The 21,589-nt window shown below is 36.2% G+C and overlaps 2 protein-coding genes across 2 annotated transcripts in view; one reads left to right on the top strand and one right to left on the bottom strand.

Annotated features, from left to right (window-relative positions):
• The window catches only part of LOC134236428 (set1/Ash2 histone methyltransferase complex subunit ASH2-like), a gene marked incomplete at its 3' end in the record, with an annotated part of 28,165 nt that extends 17,757 nt beyond the window's left edge, over positions 1-10,408 (bottom strand). Inside the window, exon 1 of the mRNA XM_062718595.1 lies at positions 10,135-10,408. Coding sequence (XP_062574579.1) covers positions 10,135-10,199 — 65 coding nt within the window. The remainder of the gene's footprint in view (positions 1-10,134) is intronic.
• On the top strand, positions 10,260-19,839 carry LOC134236427 (AP2-associated protein kinase 1-like). The gene is made up of 12 exons (XM_062718594.1): positions 10,260-10,321; positions 10,539-10,730; positions 11,313-11,431; positions 12,046-12,151; positions 12,691-12,830; positions 13,115-13,236; positions 13,396-13,477; positions 13,701-13,833; positions 13,960-14,063; positions 14,233-14,315; positions 16,412-16,584; positions 19,664-19,839. The coding sequence occupies exons 2-12, from the start codon at positions 10,616-10,618 to the stop codon at positions 19,837-19,839; spliced, it is 1,353 nt and encodes a 450-aa protein (XP_062574578.1). The 5' UTR covers positions 10,260-10,321; positions 10,539-10,615.
• The last annotated feature ends 1,750 nt before the right edge of the window (positions 19,840-21,589 follow it).

Here is a 21,589-nt window from a genome sequence, read left to right as displayed (position 1 = left end):
TTTTCAATCTTTTTATCACTTCCTGTGACGACTGGAAGTGACGGCAGAAGCATTTTACGCTATATCTGTTGCCAAATCTTCATGTTTTTTTTTTAAATATAAGTTTAGTGTCTTGATCTGTTACAATTTAAGATATTTCGTAATGTTAACATCTCATTTTGAGGACAAAAATCACGTGACCGGAAATAAATTTAAAAAAAAAGATATTTAAAGTTACTCTTAACATTTCAGTCTGAATGACATGTCCTAAGATCATTTCAAATACCCTTTTTATTAAAGATTTTTATGGTTTAGTTTGATACTCAATTTATGCATTTTTTCTATAATAACCGGAAGTTGCCGTTTTGTTTCCAGCGGGACTGATAATTATTTCAAAACTACAAATAAGATGCTATAATGTATTACTAAGACAGATTCCATCAAGAAATTTTGAAATTTTTTATTTATTTGATCACTTCCTGTGACAACCGGAAGTGACGGCGGACGATGTTAACCCAAATGGATTTACTTTCTCATCAAGATCTACTACTCCTATAAGTTTGGTGTCTTAACCTTTTACCGTTTACGAGATCTAGCTATAATAACTTCTCATTTTGAGGACAGGAAATCAAGCAACCGGAAGTGAATTTCATAAAAATATTCGACGCTACTGTAGACATTCACAGTCTGTGTAACATATCTAAAAATCATTACAAATATTTTATGTATAAAAATATTTTTGGGAAAGAAAAATACTCAAAATATGTAGTTTTTCTCTCATAACCGGAAGTTGTCATTTTTGTATCCTGTGGGACTGATATATTTCGAAAGTACAAATAAGATGCTATAATGTGATGCAAAAAAAGTTTCATTGAAGAAAAGTTGAATTTTTTTATTTCTTTGATCACTTCCTGTGACGACCGGAAGTAACGGCAGACAATCTTATTACAAGTGGATTTGTCTACTTATCAAGACCTATTAGTCCTATAAGTTTTGTGTTTTAATCTTTTACCGTTTACGAGATCTAGTTGTGATAACTTCTCATTTTGAGGACAGGAAATTACGCGACCGGAAGTGAATTTTTGAAAAATATTTGACGTTACCGTAGACATTTGCAGTTTAAATAACATATCCAAAAATCATTCCAAATACTTTATCTATAAAAAACATTTATGGGAAAGAAAAATACTCAAATTATGTAGATTTTTCTCTTATAACCGGAAGTTGCCGTTTTTGTTTCCGGTGGGACTGACATATTTCAACATTACAAGTAAGATGCTATAATGTAATGCAAAAAAAGTTTCAAAAAAGAAAAGTTGAAATTTTCGATATTTATGAACACTTCCTGTGACAACCGGAAGTGACGACGGACAATCTTAACCCAAATGGATTTGCCTACTTATCAAGATCTATCATCCCTGTAAGTTTGGTGTCTCAATCTCTTACTGTTTCTGAGATCTCACTCGGATTAAATATTTTTGAAAAAAGCGGAAATCGGACAAACCGGAAGTGAATTTTGAAAAAATGAAAAAAACGTCTCGGGGTATTTTCATGTTCTATCATCCCTGAAAATTTCAGGAAAATCCGTTCAGCCATCTCTGAGAAATCCTGCCGACAAGATTTAGGGAAAAAAATAATAATAAGAATAAGAAAAAACAGTAGAATCACTATAAGGTCTTTCGTCTGAAACGGAAGACCTTAATAAACTAGATATCATTGAGATGGTGGCCATCTCAAAGGGCCCCGCTTTCAACAACGAAAATGAAAATGCAAGGTAGCTGGAAAGGGTTTATTTTGAAGAGGAACATTTGTGTACATAACCTCTATCAAAAAAATGTACAAAAATCATGAATGTTGCATATTCTCTATGAAAATTGTTGAATATTCTCTCAAAATATGGAAGGAAAATCACAAATGTTCCGTACCCTTGGTCAATTGGTAAAGTTTGAGACTGACAGGACTTAAGGGAAAGAAATTTTTCATCATACAAAGATTTTAAACAGAGATGCTATTTTTGACCTTCACCTAGAAACTTTGTTCAAGGTCACTGCACATCCATTGACCAGTGGCGTTCTGTGAGTGAAGTATGAGCAACATTGGACCAAGGGGAGAGAAGATATGCTCCGTACACAGATTTTTCATATAATTCTGCAATGACCTTAACCTTAGACCAGGAAATTCAGACTTGTCGAAATCTGTCGGTCCTGTCGGCAAGGCCGGTAAAAATTTGTCTGGACCGATAACATTTAAGAAAACGTCGGTCCAGATGACCGTTTGAAAAAAATTGAGCGTAATGCAAATTTAATAAAGGTCGGGATCGGGATGCGTAGTTCAAGGTCACAAACACAGAAAAGAATGGCCGTGTATGCAGCATGTTGACGCTAGCTAAGTAAATTTGTTATAGCAAAGTCAAACAACTTGTCAATTACATCTATGTTAATGACTCTCTATCTCAAGAGATGAAACTTGTTAGATTGAAGGCTATTGAAGATAATAAAGAACATTTTGGTGCTGTTATTCATATGATTTTATCACCTTCAAAATAACGTACAAGTATCTGGTCTGACAAAAGTTGGACTGGTCCGACAAAACATTTGACTGTGTCAGACCAAATGTCTGACAGCGATTAAGAAATTTCGACAAGTCTGGAAACATGGTTCAAGATCACTGCACACCTTTACCTAAAGGCACTTTGTAGGTGAAGTATGAGACTAATTGGGTCAGGAAGAGAGAAAATATGCTCCAGACAGGAATTTAAACAGAGCCTATTTTTGACCTTGACCTAACACTTTGTTCAAGGTCACTGCAAAACCATTGCCCAGTGGCACTCTGTGAGTGAAGTATGAGCCACATTGGACCAAGATGAGAGATATGTTCCCCACAAGGATTTTTCAAAAAAATTCTGCTATATGACCTTGACCTTAACCTAGAAACATGGTTCAAGGTCACTGCACACCCTTTACCCAAAGACACTCTATGAGTGAAGTATGAGCCAGATTGGGTCAAGGAAAGAGAATATATGCTCCAGACAAGAGATCTCGGGTGGACAGACGGATGGAAGGACAGCTGGACAGACGGACGGACTGATCACTATAGGGTGCCCGCCTAATGGGGCCCTAATTATATCCAGGACTCGACATTAATGCTTTTCCGGTACCAGTGAGAAACAAGAGGCCCACGGGCCTTATAGGTCACCTGAGCATTATGCAACAACTTTCCAGTTATTGAATTTGATTCCTGTTTTAAGCCAGATGCTATATGGCATTCACAATTCTGAAAGAGGCACCATTGATCATCATAACAATAGACTTAGCAGTTGCTTAACTTGGTTACTGAATATCCGTACGCAGGGTAGGGGAACAAAAATGCATTCCAACTAATCAGTAATATTCAGCAATAATCAGTAGTGCCCCCAACACCGTGACATAAACCCCTGACCCTAGGTCCACACATTACACAAATTTTAAAAAGGCACCCTTAAAATTGCCTATCAAAAAATAAATAAATGTTTTATAAATACAAAGGAGTAGATTTCAAACAATTAATTCATTTTCAGTATATAAGTCTGAGAGCCCCCCACCCTCTATCCTTGACCCTGGGGCCTTGAAATTCACAATTCTGCAAGATTAGGGCCCTTGCTCATCATAACTATATAGGTAGTTCATCTGCTTCATACCCAGAGACAGAGAAGAAAATTTTCAAAGATTTAATGTATTTTCACTATATAATCAATACAGCCCCGCCCTAACACCAGAATCCCTGACCCTGGGGCCATAAAATTCATAATTTTAGAAGAGGCATTCTTGCTCATCATAACTATGTACTTAGTTAGTATATTTAATTCCTAGGAGCAGAGAAGAAGATTTTCAAAGAATTCATGTATTTTCAATATACAATCAAACGAGCCCTGCCCTAACACCAGAACCCCTGACCCTGGGACCATAAAATTCACAATTTTGGTTGAGGCACTCTTGCTCATCATAACTATGCACTTATTTAGTTTATTCAATACCTAGGAGCAGAGAAGAAGATTTTCAAAGAATTCATGTATTTTCACTACATAATCAATAGAGCCCCCCCCCCCACCAGAACCCTTGACCCTGGGGCCATAAAATTCACAATTTTGGTTGAGGCACTCTTGCTCATCATAACTATGCACTTAGTTAGTTTATTTAATACCTAGGGGCAGAGAAGAAGATTTTCAAAGAAATCATGTATTTTCACTATATGTAATCAACAGAGCCCAACCCTAACACCAGAACCCCTGACCCTGGGGCCATAAAATTCACAACTTTGGTGGAAGCACTCTTGCTCATCATAACTATGTACTTAGTTGGTTTATTTAATACCCAGGAGCAGAGAAGAAGATTTTCAAAGAAATAATGCATTTTCACTATATACTTATTTAGCCCCACCCTAGCACTAGAACCCTTGACCCCAGGGCCATGAATTTCACAATTTAGGTAGAGGACTTAATGCTGATTACAATCATGCAAACATTTTGACTGCTTGATGTCCAGGAGTAAAGAAGAAGATTTTTAAAGATTGCATTAATTTTATTGGTTTTGGCCCCACCCCTCAGGTCCCATGGGGGCAGGGACCATGAATTCACAATTTTTGTTCCCCTTCATCCATAGATGCTTAATGCCAAATTTGGTGGAAATTGGTTGAGTGGTTGGAGAGAAGAGGCTAAAAATGTTCAAATGTTAACACACGATGGACGACGGACGACGCACGACGACGGACGAAAACGGATAGCAATAGGTCACCTGAGTTTACTCAGGTGACCTAAAAATATGGACACGTGATTATTGCTGGGCACTTGTCCGATTGGACAAGTGAATTTTAACGTAAAGGAGTCTCTAAATATCAAAAAGAACGACTGTTGAAAGCTAATCAGAATTTTCAAGGTGAAAGCTGTACATAACAAGAGGCCCATGGGCCACATCGCTCACCTGAGCACTAAGGGTAGGAAAAAGTAGAAAATGGCTTTCTATTGTAAAGTTTAAATCCAAAAGTAGTCCCATGACCAATCATGGATTTATTATTTTTAGAAAATGATTTTTAAAGAATTTTCCTATATATATTTTTAAAAACTTTGGTCAGCCATTTTGGACCTGCCCTACCCCTGGGGGTCATGATTTGAACAAATTTGAATCTACACTACTTGAGCATGTTTCCATATAAATAAGATGAATTATGGCTTTGTCATTCTTGAGAAGAAGATTTTTAAAGAATTTTCCTATATATGTCTATGTAAAAGTTTGGTCGGCCATTTTGGCCCCGCCCTACCCCGGGGGTCATGATTTGAACAAACTTGAATCTACACTACCTGAGCATGCTTCCGTATATATATGATGAATTATGGCTTTGTCATTCTTGAGAAGAAGATTTTTAAAGAATTTTCCTATATATTTCTATGTAAAACTTTGGTCGGCCATTTTGGCCCCGCCCTACCCCCGGGGGTCATCATTTGAACAAACTTGAATCTACACTACCTGAGCATGCTTCCATATAAATATGATGAATTATGGCTTTGTCATTCTTGAGAAGAAGATTTTTAAAGAATTTTCCTATATATTTCTATGTAAAACTTTAGTCAGCCATTTTGGCCCCGCCCTACCCCCGAGGGTCATCATTTGAACAAACTTGAATCTACACTACCTGAACATGCTTCCATATAAATATGATGAATTATGGCTTTGTCATTCTTGAGAAGAAGATTTTTAAAGAATTTTCCTATATATTTCTATGTAAAACTTTGGTCAGCCATTTTGGCCCCGCCCTACCCCCGGGGGTCATGATTTGAACAAACTTGAATCTACACTACCTGAGCATGCTCCCATATAAATATGATGAATTATGGCTTTGTCATTCTTGAGAAGAATATTTTTAAAGAATTTTCCTATATATTTCTATGTAAAACTTTGGTCGGCCATTTTGGCCCCGCCCTACCCCCGGGGGTCATGATTTGAACAAACTTGAATCTACACTACCTGAACATGCTTCCATTTAAATATGATGAATTATGGCTTTGTCATTCTTGAGAAGAAGATGTTTAAAGAATTTTCATATATATTTCTATGTAAAAGTTTGGTCGGCCAGTTTGGCCTAGCTGCAATAATGTAGCCCTCTCCGATTTTTTTTAATCTGATGTTTTCTGGAGAGGGCTACAATTCCATCGCATCTCCGTAATGGTGCAAATATTTTTTTTTAATAGGAGAGACTGCAGGCAAAATAAATTATTTTTACATTCAACTTACTTCTAATAAGACGAATTTTTTATTCACTGTCAACAGTAGACCCCGTTAAATGCGAAAAACTTGTAAAATAACTCTGCATGTTTCCTGGTAGTTTACTTCAGCAGCCATGACAGTTCACGCGTGACGTAATGAGACTTTCGCTTGAAATTTAGAACAACTGAATAAAGCAATTATCGGTGTTTATAAATGTATGTGCTGAATTTCATCACAAAAACATAGGTATATAAAACCATTTTAAGTGTTATTTTTATGCAAGCAGCGATATTTATGTTTAAAATTATAAGGGAATTCCAAAAAGATCCGCTACTATAGAACCTAAATTCTCATTGGCTGTCCCAAAATACAATCTATCAAGGTCAGTAAACATGGCGGATAAATTCGAGTTGTGATGTTGACATACACGAAAAATAAGCGATTTAGGGATCGTTCTGTTTATTTTTGCATTGCTTTACGTCTTGGATGACTACTTATTTGGAGTCAAGGTAAGAAATGTTAATAAAATAGCCATTTACTGTTAATTTGAGCCGAAATCCGTGCGGGAGCAAATCACTCCCGCAGCTGCACCATTATGGAGATCCTAAGGAGTTGTAGCCCTCTCCCAAAAAAAAAAAAAAAAAAAAAAAAGGGAGAGGGCTACATTATTGCAGCTAAGTTTGGCCCTGCCCTACCCCCGGGGGTCATGATTTGAACAAACTTGAATCTACACTACCTGAACATGCTTCCATATAAATATGATGAATTATGGCTTTGTCATTCTTGAGAAGAAGATTTTTAAAAAATTTTCCTATATATTTCTATGTAAAACTTTGGTCAGCCATTTTGGCCCCGCCCTACCCCCGGGGGTCATGATTTGAACAAACTTGAATCTACACTACCTGAACATGCTCCCATATAAATATGATGAATTATGGCTTTGTCATTCTGGAGAAGAAGATTTTTAAAGAATTTTCCTATATATTTCTACGTAAAACTTTAGTCGGCCATTTTGGCCCCGCCCTACCCCCAGGGGTCATGATTTGAACAAACTTGAATCTACACTACCTGAGGATGTTTCCCCATAAGTTTCATCTTTCCAGGCACAGTGGTTCTTGAGAAGAAGATTTTTAAAATATGCCACCAAATTTTCATTAATTCCCAATTATCTCCCCTTGAATGAGGGCGTGGCCCTTCATTTGAACAAACCTGAATCCCCTTCACCCAAGGATACTTTGTGGCAAGTTTGGTTGAAATTGGCCCAGGGGTTCTTGAGAAGAAATCGAAAATGTGAAAAGTTTACAGACAGACAGACAGACGGACAGACGGACAGACAGACGGACAGACGGACGCCGGACAAAATGTGATCAGAAAAGCTCACTTGAGCCTTCGGCTCAGGTGAGCTAAAAAGTCCCGCAAGCAAAAGGAAATAATTTTTTTTGATAAATCAATTATTAACATTTGTACATTCTTTTTTTATGCTATCCTAATAGGCTCCTTGCCACTGGACACATAATGCTTACAAATAGGAAAGTAGAACATTTAATTGCTTATTTCAACATCTGCCAGTTTGGGCCAGTTATATAAATTTTGTGATGTTGATCAAAATATATTTTAAAAAATCAATTCTTTAAAAGTCTTTCAATACATCTTCATTTTCTTAATATGTGTTAGGTGAATGTGTAGACATTGTTCTAAAATTTACTTGATGCCTAAAATTATAATTCCTATCATAAAACAGACAGGAAGTATTGGGGAGTAGGGTCAACATTTTTTCAATTAAGTGTAAAATAATTTTTCTGGCTGATACAAATGATACTACATATATTTGTATATTCTTGCCTTTTAATAGTTGAATTTTTTTTTATTTCTTCACTTCAGGTTATTGTTTATTTCTTCCTCAAATGGACTTCACTTCTCCCATAGTTTTATTCATTACATCTGATGCATAAGCAACCATTTTCTGAAGAATGATGCTTAGACTGAAAGCTATAACAGAGACCTAAACAATGTCCCTGGCAATATGCAATAGCTACCACGGGCAGTTTAAAACCTGGGGGAGGAAAATAATTTACAGTTACTTTTGAAACGAATACATAATTATCTCACCAGCATGTCATTGTGCAACAAAGTCGTCAGCATTTTATTTGTCCTTTGAACGGGTGAAACGTTTTGAATGGCACTCTTATCGATGAATTTTACACTAAACCATGCTAAATTCTTGGATCTAGCTTTATTTACCCGCCGTTTCATCTAAAAACCGGAAGTGCGAGTTCGTAAATTTGAAATCTCGATCCCGACTCAAATTTGACATCGGAAAGAAAAAAATTGTTTTATTTTTTTTCTAAAAGCTCAAAACCTTGAGCGGAGGGTTTGTAAAACTGAAAATAAAATAAATCCTGGCCTTAGATATGTAATTAGATCATTAGCATATTAACCAAGAGCAAAGGATAAGATGTTCAAAGAATTCATACATTTCACTATATAATCATTAGAGCCCCACCCTAAAACAAGAACCCCTGATGCTGGGGCCATAAAATTCACAATTTTGGTAGAGGCACTCTTGCTTATCATAACTATGTACTTAGTTAGTTTATCTAATACCCAGGAGCAGAGAACAAGATTTTCAAAGAATTAATGTATTTTCACTATATAATCAATAGAGCCCCGCCCTAATACCAGAACCCCTGACCCTGGGGCCATAAAATTCACAATTTTGGTAGAGGCACTCTTGCTCATCATAACTATGTACTTAGTTGGTTTATTTAATACCCAGGAGCAGAGAAGAAGATTTTCAAAGAAATAATGCATTTTCACTACCTACTTATTTAGCCCCGCCCTAGCACTAGAACCCCTGACCCTGGGGCCATGAATTTCACAATTATGGTAGAGGACTCATTGCTGATTACAATCATGCAAACAGTTTGACTGCTTGATGTCCAGGGGTAAAGAAGAAGATTTTTAAAGATAGCACTAATTTTAGTGGTTTTGGCCCCACCCCTCAGGCCCCAGGGGGGCAGGGATCATGAAATTCACAATTTTTGTTCCCCTTCACCCATAGATGCTTTGTACCAAATTTGGTTGAAATTGGTTCAGTGGTTGCAGAGAAGTAGCTGAAAATGTTCAAATGTTAACGCACGACGAACGACGCACGACGAACGACGACGGACGAAAACAGATAGCAATAGGTCACCTGAGTTTACTCAGGTGACCTAAAAACCAGACTTCGATCCTGATATTTATCGCTATATTAATTGAATTCACATTCGATCGGGATCAAAGTTCACTAATTGAATACTACTGAAAATTCATGGAAGATACAAACAGAAGTGTGGATTCTGTTTGATGTTGACAGGTTCACTTGCAGACATTTACGTTATTGTCTGGACAGAAAGCCCAGATTAAATTTCGTTTTATGTGTTTTTTGTATTTATCAATAACATCACAAATCAATCAAGCACAAAAGGACTTTATTTTTAGTTTTCAAGTTGACAGTATTAGTTCTTTGTTGAAAAATTTTCGGACAAGTGAATTGAAGTTCGGACAGGTAAATGTCTTGGTCACTTGTTCAAATGAACAAGTAGGAAAAAAGTTAATATCGAGCCCTGATATCTCAACAGTTAAATTAATTTTTTTTTCTTTTAATTTAAATTGATTAATTTCAATTTGTAAATTCTTTATTGAAACCATTATCACCGGTATTTAAAAAATAATTGTAAAATGAAAAATGAGAGTATTACTAATGATTTAACCTTAAATGTAAATTGAAAGTAAAAAATGAAAGTAATTTCAAATGTAAACAATGCGATCTCAACTCAAATAGATAATTTATCCGATGTATGATGCTCCTTTCTAATTGTTAAATAATTCATCTTTTGTTGTTTCTTATAACTGATTACATTTCAAGCCCATAATGTACCTGTTCTGCATGTTATCGACTCCTATTTGGGGCTCAGAGGGTACTTCTCCCGCTTTGTCCGCCATGATGGCTTGATACGAAATCTCGTGAGATGTTGTTGTAAACGATCGTTAGAGAAAGAATGTTTTTCGAGTTTGTGTGAAAAGCCTACGTCCAAAATTTAAAAGAAAACATAACGAGTTACAAAGTAAGGTTACAAATGCGTTTTATGTGGACAGTATGAGGTATTTATTAAAATGTAATTGAGGTTATATCACGTGACATAACTAACAACGAGAATTCCACCATATTTTTGGTGGCAGGTGCGAAGGTGACAATGTGAATCATCGACATACCATACGTCGTCCGTGAGAAATTTTCTAAAAACTGTCACAATTTCCAGTGATATTTTTCTAATTTTTTAGAGTGTGACGACATAGACCTTTGTGAAACAATAGAAGAGGTGCTACACAGTCTGACAATGAGATGACCAAAATATAACATGAAGAAACTGTTCCCTTTCAAAATTGATTCAGCGGGGACTCAGAACCCTTATATTGGCAAGGTTTTCACAGTAGGGAGGTTTACAGTTACAGTAGAGGATGTCATAGCAGAGGGTGAGAGCTCTTTCATGTACAAAAATTAAATAAAATGAAGTGAAAGGGGGCGTGTCTACCCCATAAAAGTTTATGGGCATCCCCCTAAAAGTTACTGCTTTTTATTTCTTTAATTCATTGTAAATTTATATTTGATCTCATCATCTGAAACGAATTTTTAATTATAGCTATCATATTTTTATAAACATTCTTACAAGTGTTCAGAATACTTTGTAAGGTGATGGATATGGGGCGGTACGCAATACAATTGGTTTAAAAGTGCAGATCTACATTTCTCACTTTTCAAATGCTGATTGCCCTGATGATATCACTGTGTTTAGTAAACATTTGTAGTCTTCTCAATTATGGTTTAATATTGCATTTTTATAGATTTTGTGCTAAACATACACTAGAATTTGATTGTTATGTATTTATAATATGCATGATAAATTGATAATATAGTTAATATTCTCTTATATATTAATTTTTCCCTACTATAACCATACGTGCAATTAAAAGTGATAATACCTACAGCCAATTTTCCAAGATCACTTTCACTCAATTATGTTATAAATTCATCATTAAAATATTGATCTTCTTTAGGTGGCTTTGCAATTGTATTCCTGGTGAAGGCACAGAATGGAAATCATTATGCACTCAAAAGATTGTTTGTAAACAATGATCATGATCTGACTGTCTGCAAAAGAGAGATTCATATAGCAGTAAGTAGAAAAAACACCATAAAAGGATGCTGATATTGTACTCAGATCCACTGGCTGTGAGTAGGATAGCCCAAGGGCTTGCCCAAGAAAATTGTTTTTGTCAAGAGTTTGATGAAAGAGGTATTGGAATCTCACTCACACCGAATAGATAAATTGATATGTTAGTTTCTAACCCCCCAACTATCCCATCCCATCATGGCCCTTAAGGTTTTAGCTGTTAACCAGTTAACCAAACCCTTGATGACTGAATGAAAACTGGAGATCATCTCACAATTTCTTTGTTAACACAGTTTTAGAATTAAGGATACTTGGCTGAATTAGATCAAAGCAAAAGCAAAGTAAAACTTTTATGATGCTAAGCCAGAAATAAAAAATCGAGGTAAAAAAGTTGTGCTCATAGATCTCAGCAATTTTACCCTATTTTGTATTGAAAAAGGTGGTAGATGGAGGATTTAGTGCAACAGATTATAACCAATAAAAAAGCTATTTTGCCTCTTCAGTAAGGAAACATTTTCAACAAAAATTTATGTAAATCTACTTAATACCTATAAATGTGAAAATAAAATTGCCTTTTAATCTTAACTGGTAATTTAATTCCACCTTTTCCATTTCAGAAAACTCTCAGTGGTCATAAGAACATCATAAGCTATGTGGACTCAAGCATTTCTATGGCACCAAACAAAGTATATGAGGTGATGCTGTTAATGCAGTACTGCAGAGGTGAGTGTAAAGAGAGATGCATATCAACTACAAGTAATTAAAAAATTTATTATGGCTTAAATTCTTGCATTGGCTTTGGTGTTGACACTGGGATGCTGTTTAAGTTTTATGAGCTGCTGCTGACATTTCCCTGTGATTATAAGCCATTCCTGGACAAAACTTGTAAGGATGATGCATATAAGGATGTGCAATACTGCACACATGTTTCAGATCCTTGATCTGACCTACATTTATTGAAGCAGGTTCATTTCCAATTTACTGAAAGCTCTATGATGATCAAACATGCATGGATGATGATGCATCTGTTGATGCACTCTACAAAATTGCTTCAAATGTTGGGTCTGACCAGTCTCTTCCAGATGAAAAAAACAGGTGATTGGACAATTGAATATTTTTGAGCAGGTCTGTCTTTAAGTATTTTTAGATCTTACCTGGACCAAACTTGTTCAAGATGTTGAATCGGGATGCACACTACCAAACATTTTTTAGCGTGTTTAATGTGAGACTTAGTCACTTTGCCATGTTTGTTTTTTAAATAGATCATGTGATACAACAGATGAATGAAAAAATCAACTCAGGCTTCTCAGAAAAAGAGGTTCTTAGGATATTCTGTGATGTATGCGAGGCAGTGGCTAGGTTACATCACTGTCAGACCCCCATAATACACCGAGATTTAAAGGTAAGGCACCAGTAATACAGAGAGGATGCACATGTAAGTGTCACAGAAAATTGTAAAGAAAGATGAAATTTAATTAAGTTAAGATTTTGAAAATATTGACCTTATTTAACATTGATTTAAATGCATTTTTAAGTAGTCAAGCAAGAAGATTTATAAGTTAATTTTAGAAATTCCAATATTTCCACTTAATTTCAATATTTTATTTTGTATAAAGAATGACAAATTCAAAATAAACTAAAGGGACCTTAATACAACAAATGACAAACTTGTAATATATTTTTCAGGTTGAGAACATTTTGGTGTCTGACAGTGGACATTATGTACTCTGTGACTTTGGGAGTGCTACTGCTAAAGCTGTCTTACCTGGTCAACAAAATGTCCAGCAGATAGAAGAAGAAATCAGAAAGTAAGATTCAGATCCATTCTGGTAGCTGTTCCCTGTCTTTCGGATTCACTACAAATATATATTGAATTATGCCTTACTGTCACATGTTTGTTTTTGTAAGAATAAACATTTTCAGCTGTACCTGTATTTTAAGTCAGTGTCTTTATGGATTATTTTAAGGTATACCACAGTTTCCTACAGAGCTCCAGAAATGGTAGATTTGTATGGAGGAAAACCAATCACCACAAAAAGTGATATCTGGGTAAGTATTCAGAGTCTATTGTGAAATAAAAGGCAAGAATTTATCATCAAAAGTATTTAGAAGAAGGTGCAATTTTATGACAATAACAGTATGAACCACTATCTGGTATACATGGTCAATGATAAATCATAAAAAAAATATATATATTGCCTGTGAAAGGTACTTTTTTGAGAGCATTATCTCTTTGTTGAACTGTTCTTTTTATATATTTTTTTGTTGACAGGCACTTGGTTGTTTGCTCTACAAGTTGTGTTTCTTCACTTTACCATTTGGTGAGAGTACATTAGCTGTCCAGAGTGGAAACTTCACCATCCCTGATGATTCACGATACTCAAAGATGATGCATTCTCTTATCGGTAAGTCATGGATTTAATTGATTTATTGTGATATGGATTTACATTATGATTTATTGTCATATAGAATAAGGGAAATTGACTTGCAGTTCTTACTGTAGCTAATAAAAGTAAAAATATGTTTTCTAGGATACATACTGGAGGTTGATCCAGAGAAGCGACCAGATATTTATCAGGTGTCGTGGCTGGCATTTAGTATGTCTCACAGAGACTGCCCTGTCCCTAACATGAATGTAGGTCATGATACTGAACAATCTTGACATGTCTAGGGCTTTATGTGTACAGTGTTAATGTATTTTTGTTTCTTTTTGATTGTTTTCTGTATGATGAATACTATCTCAAAATATAATTCCAGCCAGTATTAGATGAAGAGATTGATAAACAGAATACCATATTTTGTAGGGTGCCCCTTTGCCAGATCTGAGCAGATTACCGGTACCTCTAACAGAATCAGAATCTAGACAAGTCAAAACTTCATCTTCAAAGTAAGGAAGCTTTTCCATGAATATTCTGGATGCTGTATTTTTAGGTCACCTGAGTAAACTCAGGTGACCTATTGCTATCCGTTTTCGTCTGTCGTCGTTCGTCGTACGTCGTGTGTCGTACGTCGTTCGTAAACTTTTGAACATTTTTAACTTCTTCTCTGGAACTACTGAACCAGTTTCAATCAAATTTGGTATACAGCATCTATAGATAAAGAGGAACAAAAATTGTGAATTTCATGGTCCCTGCCCCCCTGGGGCCTGAGGGGTGGGGCCAAAACCACTAAAATTAATGCAATCTTTAAAAATCTTCTTCTTTACTCCTGGACATCAAGCAGTCAAACTGTTGACATGATTGTAATCAGCATTGAGTCCTCTACCAAAATTGTGAAATTCATGGCCCCTGGGTCAGGGGTTCTGGTGTTAGGGCGGGGCTATATAGATCATATAGTAAAAGTGCATTATTTCTTTGAAAATCTTCTTCTCTGCTCCTGGGTATTAAATAAACCAACTAAGAACATAGTTATAATGACCAAGAGTGCCTCTTCAATAATTGTGAATTTCATGGCCCCTGGGTCAGGGGTTCTGGTGTTAGGGCGGGGCTATATAGATCATATAGTAAAAGTTCATTATTTCTTTAAAAATCGTCTTCTCTTCTCCTGGGTATTAAATAAACTAAATAAGAACATAGTTATGATGACCAAGAGTGCCTCTTCAATAATTGTGAATTTCATGGCCCCTGGGTCAGGGGTTCTGGTGTAAGGGCGGGGCTATAAAGAACATATAGTAAAAGTGCATTATTTAAAAAAACGTCTTCTCTTCTCCTGGGTATTAAATAAACTAACTAAGAACATAGTTATGATGACCAAGAGTGCCTCTTCAATAATTGTGAATTTCATGGCCCCTGGATCAGGGGTTCTGGTGTTAGGGCGGGGCTCTATTGATTGTATAGTAAAAAAAAACATTAATTCTTCAAAAATCTTCTTCTCTGCTCCTTAGCATTAAACAGGCTAACTTAGTGCATAGTTATGATGACCAAGAGTGCATCCTCCAAATTGTGAATTTTATGGCCCCAGGGTCAGGGGTTCTAGGGCGGGGCTCTATTGATTATATAGTGAAAATGGATGAATTCTTTAAAAATCTTCTTCTTTGCTCCTGGGTATTAAATAAACTAAGTACAAAGTTATGATGAACAAGAGTGTCTCTTCCAAAATTGTGAATTTTGTGGCCCCTGGGTTGGGGGTTGTGATGTAAGGGCTAGGCTTTATTGCCTATATAGTGAAAATACATTGTTTCTCAAAAATCATCTTCTCTGCTCCTTGGTATTAAACAAATGAACTATGTACATAGTTATGATGAGGAATTATGCTTCTTCCAAAACTATGAATTTCATGGCCCCTGGGTCAGGGGTTCTGGTGTTAGGGTGGAGCTCTAATGATTATATATAGTGAAAATGCATGAATTCTTTGAAAATCTATTCCATTGCTCCTAGGTATTATGCGAATGATCTTAGTTTATATATTTATGATGAAGAAAGGTGCATCTAGCAAAATGATAAATTTCATGTTCTCTGGGTCAAGGATATCGGGAAGGGGGGGGGGGTAAAGTACATAGTCTGAAGATAAATATTAAATGCTTTGAAATCTGCTGTGGTATTAATCAACCGTTTATGTTGAAATAAAATTTATGATAAAATTTCCAAAATTTTGAAATGTGTGGCCCCAGGGTCAGTGGTTGCTGAAGGGTGGGGTGCACCACTAGCTGGTTATAAAGTGAAAATGCATTTTCTCTTTCTTACTCTGATCTAACTCTGGGTATTAAGTAACTAGAGTAAGCATTCTAAAAAGTGTATAATTACACTTTCTATAATTCTATAAAGTGTATAATTATGATAAGCAATGGCGCTTCTTTCAAAATCTTGAATTTCATGGAATCTAGTTTAAAACACAAACCAAATTTAATATTTGGAAAGTTGTTTCATGATAATCAGGTGACCTATAAGGCCCGTGGGCCTCTTGTTTGTCAATAATTTCTGGTATTTGTTGATGCTTATACATGCATATGTGAATGTGTTTGGGAACTGTTATTTTAACTTGCAGAAATACCCCAGTTCAGCCAATTGAGAGCACAACTGTGACCCCAAGGTCACGACCTAAAGGTCAAGCAATGCCACAGACCAATTCTCTGAATTTACCTATACAAACATCTGTAGTGCCAAGAAAACGTCCGACACCGACAAACCCAACCCCTCCCGTACAACCAAATAAAGCAGGTCAGATATTCAGTACTAAGGAATAGGACTGCTTATTGATTTTGTTTAAAATGATACCTCTGCAGGATGTTTTCAAAGGATTAGATGCAAGATGCTAGATTATCTTAAGTCAATATACATGTATTTGATGTATGAATTTAAGGAGGAAAACAAAACGATTTTGTTAATATTTCATCACATAAATGTCTGTTCCATGTGATCTTCAATAGCAAAGGTACTGGATTGGAATACAGAGGCTTGAGATAATTTTTAGCTCACCTCAACGAAGTTGGGGGAGCTTATGTAATACCCTCGCAGAGCTGCCAACATTCTGAAATCACAAATAGTAAGGCGGGGTCTAGGGAACACCTAGGCCCCCTGCCGCTGAAGATGTTTTGTAAATGGACATCCAATCTGAGGCATGTTTCCTTTTTGTTTACTTTAAAACATTGACATGAATGTGATCGGCCTTCTAAAACTGAAACGATGATACTTGTAAGCAAGCATTGTAAAACTTATAAATAATATTAGTAGAATTTTATAGACTGCCAGCTATGAAAATACAAGAATTATAAACTTTGAACGAGAATCGGTGTCGGCGTCGGCGTCCCAGGTTAAGGTTAAGTTTTTCGGAGCAGTTTTCTTTTTAATTACTTCTGTGTCCTATACTGATTAGACATGCATGGAAAATGGTTTTAGTGTGTTTTATTGTACCAGACAAAGTTTCAGATGCTGCAATTTCAGCAAAGGAATTACCAGGTTAATGTTTTTGGAGCAGGTTAACATTTTTGGTGCAGTTTTTGGTGTGGGTTTCATTTCCAAGTAACTATCAGGCCTATGTTGACCAAACTTGCATGGATGATACATCTAAGGATGCATACTACCGGGATTGCTTCGGATGCTGAATCTGACTTACATTTTCCGGTTGAGTGAACAGGTTAAAGTTTTTGGTGCAGGTTTCATTTGCAAGTAACTATAAGCCCTATGTTGACCAAACTTGCATGGATGATACATCTAAGGATGCATACTACCGGGCTTGCTTCGGATGCTGAATCTGACCTACATTTTCCGGTTGAGTGAACAGGTTAAAGTTTTTGGTGTAGGTTTCATTTCCAAGTAACTATAAGCCCTATGTTGACCAAACTTGCATGGATGATACATCTAAGGATGCATACTACCGGGTTTGCTTCGGATGCTGAATCTGACCTACATTTTCCAGTTGAGCGAACAGGTTAATGTTTTTGGTGCAGGTTTCATTTGCAAGTAACTATAAGCCCTATGTTGACCAAACTTGCATGGATGATACATCTAAGGATGCATACTACCGGGCTTGCTTCGGATGCTGAATCTGACCTACATTTTCCAGTTGAGTGAACAGGTTAAAGTTTTTGGTGCAGGTTTCATTTCAAAGTAACTATAAGCCCTATGTTGACCAAACTTGCATGGATGATACATCTAAGGATGCATACTACCGGGCTTGCTTCGGATGCTGAATCTGACCTACATTTTCCAGTTGAGCGAACAGGTTAATGTTTTTGGTGCAGGTTTCATTTGCAAGTAACTTTAAGCCCTATGTTGACCAAACTTGCATGGATGATACGTCTAAGGATGCACACTACCAGGCTTGCTTCGGATGCTGAATCTGACCTACATTTTCCGGTTGAGTGAATAGTTAAAAGTTTTTGGTGCAGGTTTCATTTCCAAGGAACTATGAGTTCTTTAATGACCAGTCTTGCATAGATGATACATCTAAGGATGCATACTTCCAGGCTTGCTTCGGAAGCTGAATCTGACCTACTTTTTGTGGATGAGTGAAAATGTTAGTTTTAATGCATGTTTCATTTCCAATAAACTATGAGCCCTATAATGAGCAAACTTGCATGGATGATACATCTAAGGATGCACACTAATGGACTTGCTTCGGATGCTGAATTGGACATACATTTTTCAGATAATAGACAAGGTAAAAGTTATGGTTGCAGGTCTATTACCAAAAACTATAAGGCTTATATAACATTGTATAAACCAAACTTTCACAAATGCTGCATCAAGAGATGAAAACTCTCAAATTTGCTTCAGATGCTGGATTTTCATTACATTTTCATGAAGAAGAAGTAGTTTAAATTTTTTATGTAGGTCTATTTCAAAGTATCAGATCAAAATTGCTTTTAAAAATATTTTCATTTTTGGAATGTATACTTTTTGTTGGTTAATTGTGTGACTTTGCCTTACTTAAAGACAACATTCGTTGAGGTGAGCTCTGTAATCTCTGATTACCTATGTTTTTCTTTTCATTTGGTACCATGTGAGCTTTAAATGTATAAAAGATTCATAGAGGGATGGGGATGTAATGTTAGAGCTGGGATAAATCACAGGTCATTGTATTGCTTAAACCTGAGTTACAAAAAATTTGGGATGTTAAAAAACTTAAGGTAAAGGAACTCCTTTCATAGGGTACCAAAATTCACCGAAAAAAACCTTTTTAATCAAATTAATAAAAGTTGACTTTCTATTTATTTCTTTTCTCAAAATAATCTATATTACTACCAAAGTTTATTCTTAAATTCTGTATACCGTATAAGTGGAAATTTTAGGGAGTCACAAATTTAGTGATTTTTCCTTAAAAATTGGTAATTTATTTTTAGCGAGAGGTAATTTTAGCGATTGTAAAATGCTTACGAAAGAAGCTATTACAAATAAAATGCAATTAATATTTAGCGATATTCAATTTTAGCAATCCCAGGACCCTCGCTAATATTGCCAAAATTAAATCCTCGCTAAAAATTCTACTTATACATTACTTTCCCAGATATGCCAAAATCAATTCCAAAATCGGCTTTGTTTTTTCCTTAATTTTTCTGTAAATTCAATTAAAGGTATGTATTAAAGGCTTGTGAAGTAAGTTAAGAATAAGTGAATATAAATTCATGATGAGACTACAAACAAGGGGACTAAAGAGTAACTGTGAGGATGCAGAGAAATTGAGAGGATACAGAATGATTGTGTGGAGTCATAATCATAGAGAGAAATTATGGGGATACAGAGTGCTTGTGAAGATAGAGAGTGATTGTGAGGATACAGTGTGATTGTGAGGATACAGAGAAATTACTAGGATACAGGGTGATTGTGAGGATACAGAGTGATTGTGAAGATACAGAGAAATTACTAGGATACGGGGTGGTTGTGAGGATACAGAGTGATTGTGAGGATACAGAGAAATTACTACGATACAGGGTGATTGAGAGGATACAGAGTGATTGTGAAGATAGAGTGTGATTGTGAGGATACAGAGTGATTGTGAAGATACAGAAAAATAACTAGGATACAGGGTGATTGTGAGGATACAGAGTGATTGTGAAGGTAGAGTGTGATGGTGAGGATACAGAGTGATTGTGAAGATACAGAGAAATTACTAGGATACAGGGTGATTGTGAGGATACAGAGTGATTGTGAGGATAAAGAGAAATTACTAGGATACAGAGTGATTGTGAGGATACAGAGTGATTGTGAGGATACAGAGAAATTACTAGGATACAGGGTGATTGTGAGGATGCAGAGTGATTGTGAGGATACAGAGAAATTACTAGGATACAGGGTGATTATGAGGATACAGAGTGATTGTGAGGATACAGAGTGATTGTGAAGATACAGAGAAATTACTAAGATACAGGGTGATTGTGAGGATACAGAGTGATTGTGAAGATACAGAGAAATTACTAGGATACAGGGTGATTGTGAGGATGCAGAATGATTGTGAGGATACAGAGTGATTGTGAAGATACAGAGAAATTACGAGGATACAGTGTGATGGTGAGGATACAGAGTGATTGTGAAGATACAGAGAAATTACTAGGATACAGGGTGATTGTGAGGATACAGAGTGATTGTGAGGATACAGAGAAATTACTAGGATACAGGGTGATTGTGAGGATACAGAGTGATTGTGAAGATAGAGTGTGATGGTGAGGATACAGAGTGATTGTGAAGATACAGAGAAATTACTAGGATACAGGGTGATTGTGAGGATACAGAGTGATTGTGAGGATACAGAGAAATTACTAGGATACAGAGTGATTGTGGGGATACAGAGTGATTGTGAAGATACCGGGTAGAATGTGATGGTGAGGATACAGAGTGATTGTGAAGATACAGAGAAATTACTAGGATACAGGGTGATTGTGGGGATACAGAGAAATTACTAGGATACAGTGTGATTGTGAGGATACAGAGAAATTACTAGGATACAGAGTGATTGTGAGGATACAGAGTGATTGTGAGGATACAGAGAAATTACTAGGATATAGGGTGATTGTGAAGATACAGAGTGATTGTGAAGATAGAGTGTGATGGTGAGGATACAGAGTGATTGTGAAGATACAGAGAAATTACTAGGATACAGGGTGATTGTGAGGATACAGAGTGATTGTGAGGATACAGAGAAATTACTAGGATACAGGGTGATTGTGAGGATACAGAGTGATTGTGAGGATACAGAGTGATTGTGAAGATACAGAGAAATTACTAGGATACAGGGTGATTGTGAGGATACAGAGTGATTGTGAAGATACAGAGAAATTACTAGGATACAGGGTGATTGTGAGGATGCAGAATGATTGTGAGGATACAGAGTGATTGTGAAGATACAGAGAAATTACGAGGATACAGTGTGATGGTGAGGATACAGAGTGATTGTGAAGATACAGAGAAATTACTAGGATACAGGGTGATTGTGAGGATACAGAGTGATTGTGAGGATACAGAGAAATTACTAGGATACAGGGTGATTGTGAGGATACAGAGTGATTGTGAAGATAGAGTGTGATGGTGAGGATACAGAGTGATTGTGAAGATACAGAGAAATTACTAGGATACAGGGTGATTGTGAGGATACAGAGTGATTGTGAGGATACAGAGAAATTACTAGGATACAGAGTGATTGTGGAAGAAGAATTTTTCAAAGAATTAATGCATTTTTATGATGTAATCAATACAGCCCCGCCCTAACAACACAACCCCTGACCCTAGG

The sequence above is a fragment of the Saccostrea cucullata genome, unplaced genomic scaffold, assembly GCF_032062105.1.
Source record: "Saccostrea cucullata isolate Sc308-1 unplaced genomic scaffold, CSIRO_AGI_Scuc_v1 ctg3667, whole genome shotgun sequence".
Taxonomy (NCBI): domain Eukaryota; kingdom Metazoa; phylum Mollusca; class Bivalvia; order Ostreida; family Ostreidae; genus Saccostrea; species Saccostrea cuccullata.
Note: the sequence above shows the minus strand (reverse complement) of the source record. Positions and strands in the feature narration are given on the sequence as shown.

Coding starts and splice junctions, on each gene's coding strand:
- LOC134236427 (XM_062718594.1), top strand. CDS start 10,616: ATGAAGAAACTGTTCCCTTTCAAAATTGATTCAGCGGGGACTCAGAAC. Junction 10,731..11,312: donor AGAGGATGTCATAGCAGAGG/GTGAGAGCTCTT, acceptor GATCTTCTTTAG/GTGGCTTTGCAATTGTATTC. Junction 13,478..13,700: donor CCACAAAAAGTGATATCTGG/GTAAGTATTCAG, acceptor TTTTGTTGACAG/GCACTTGGTTGTTTGCTCTA.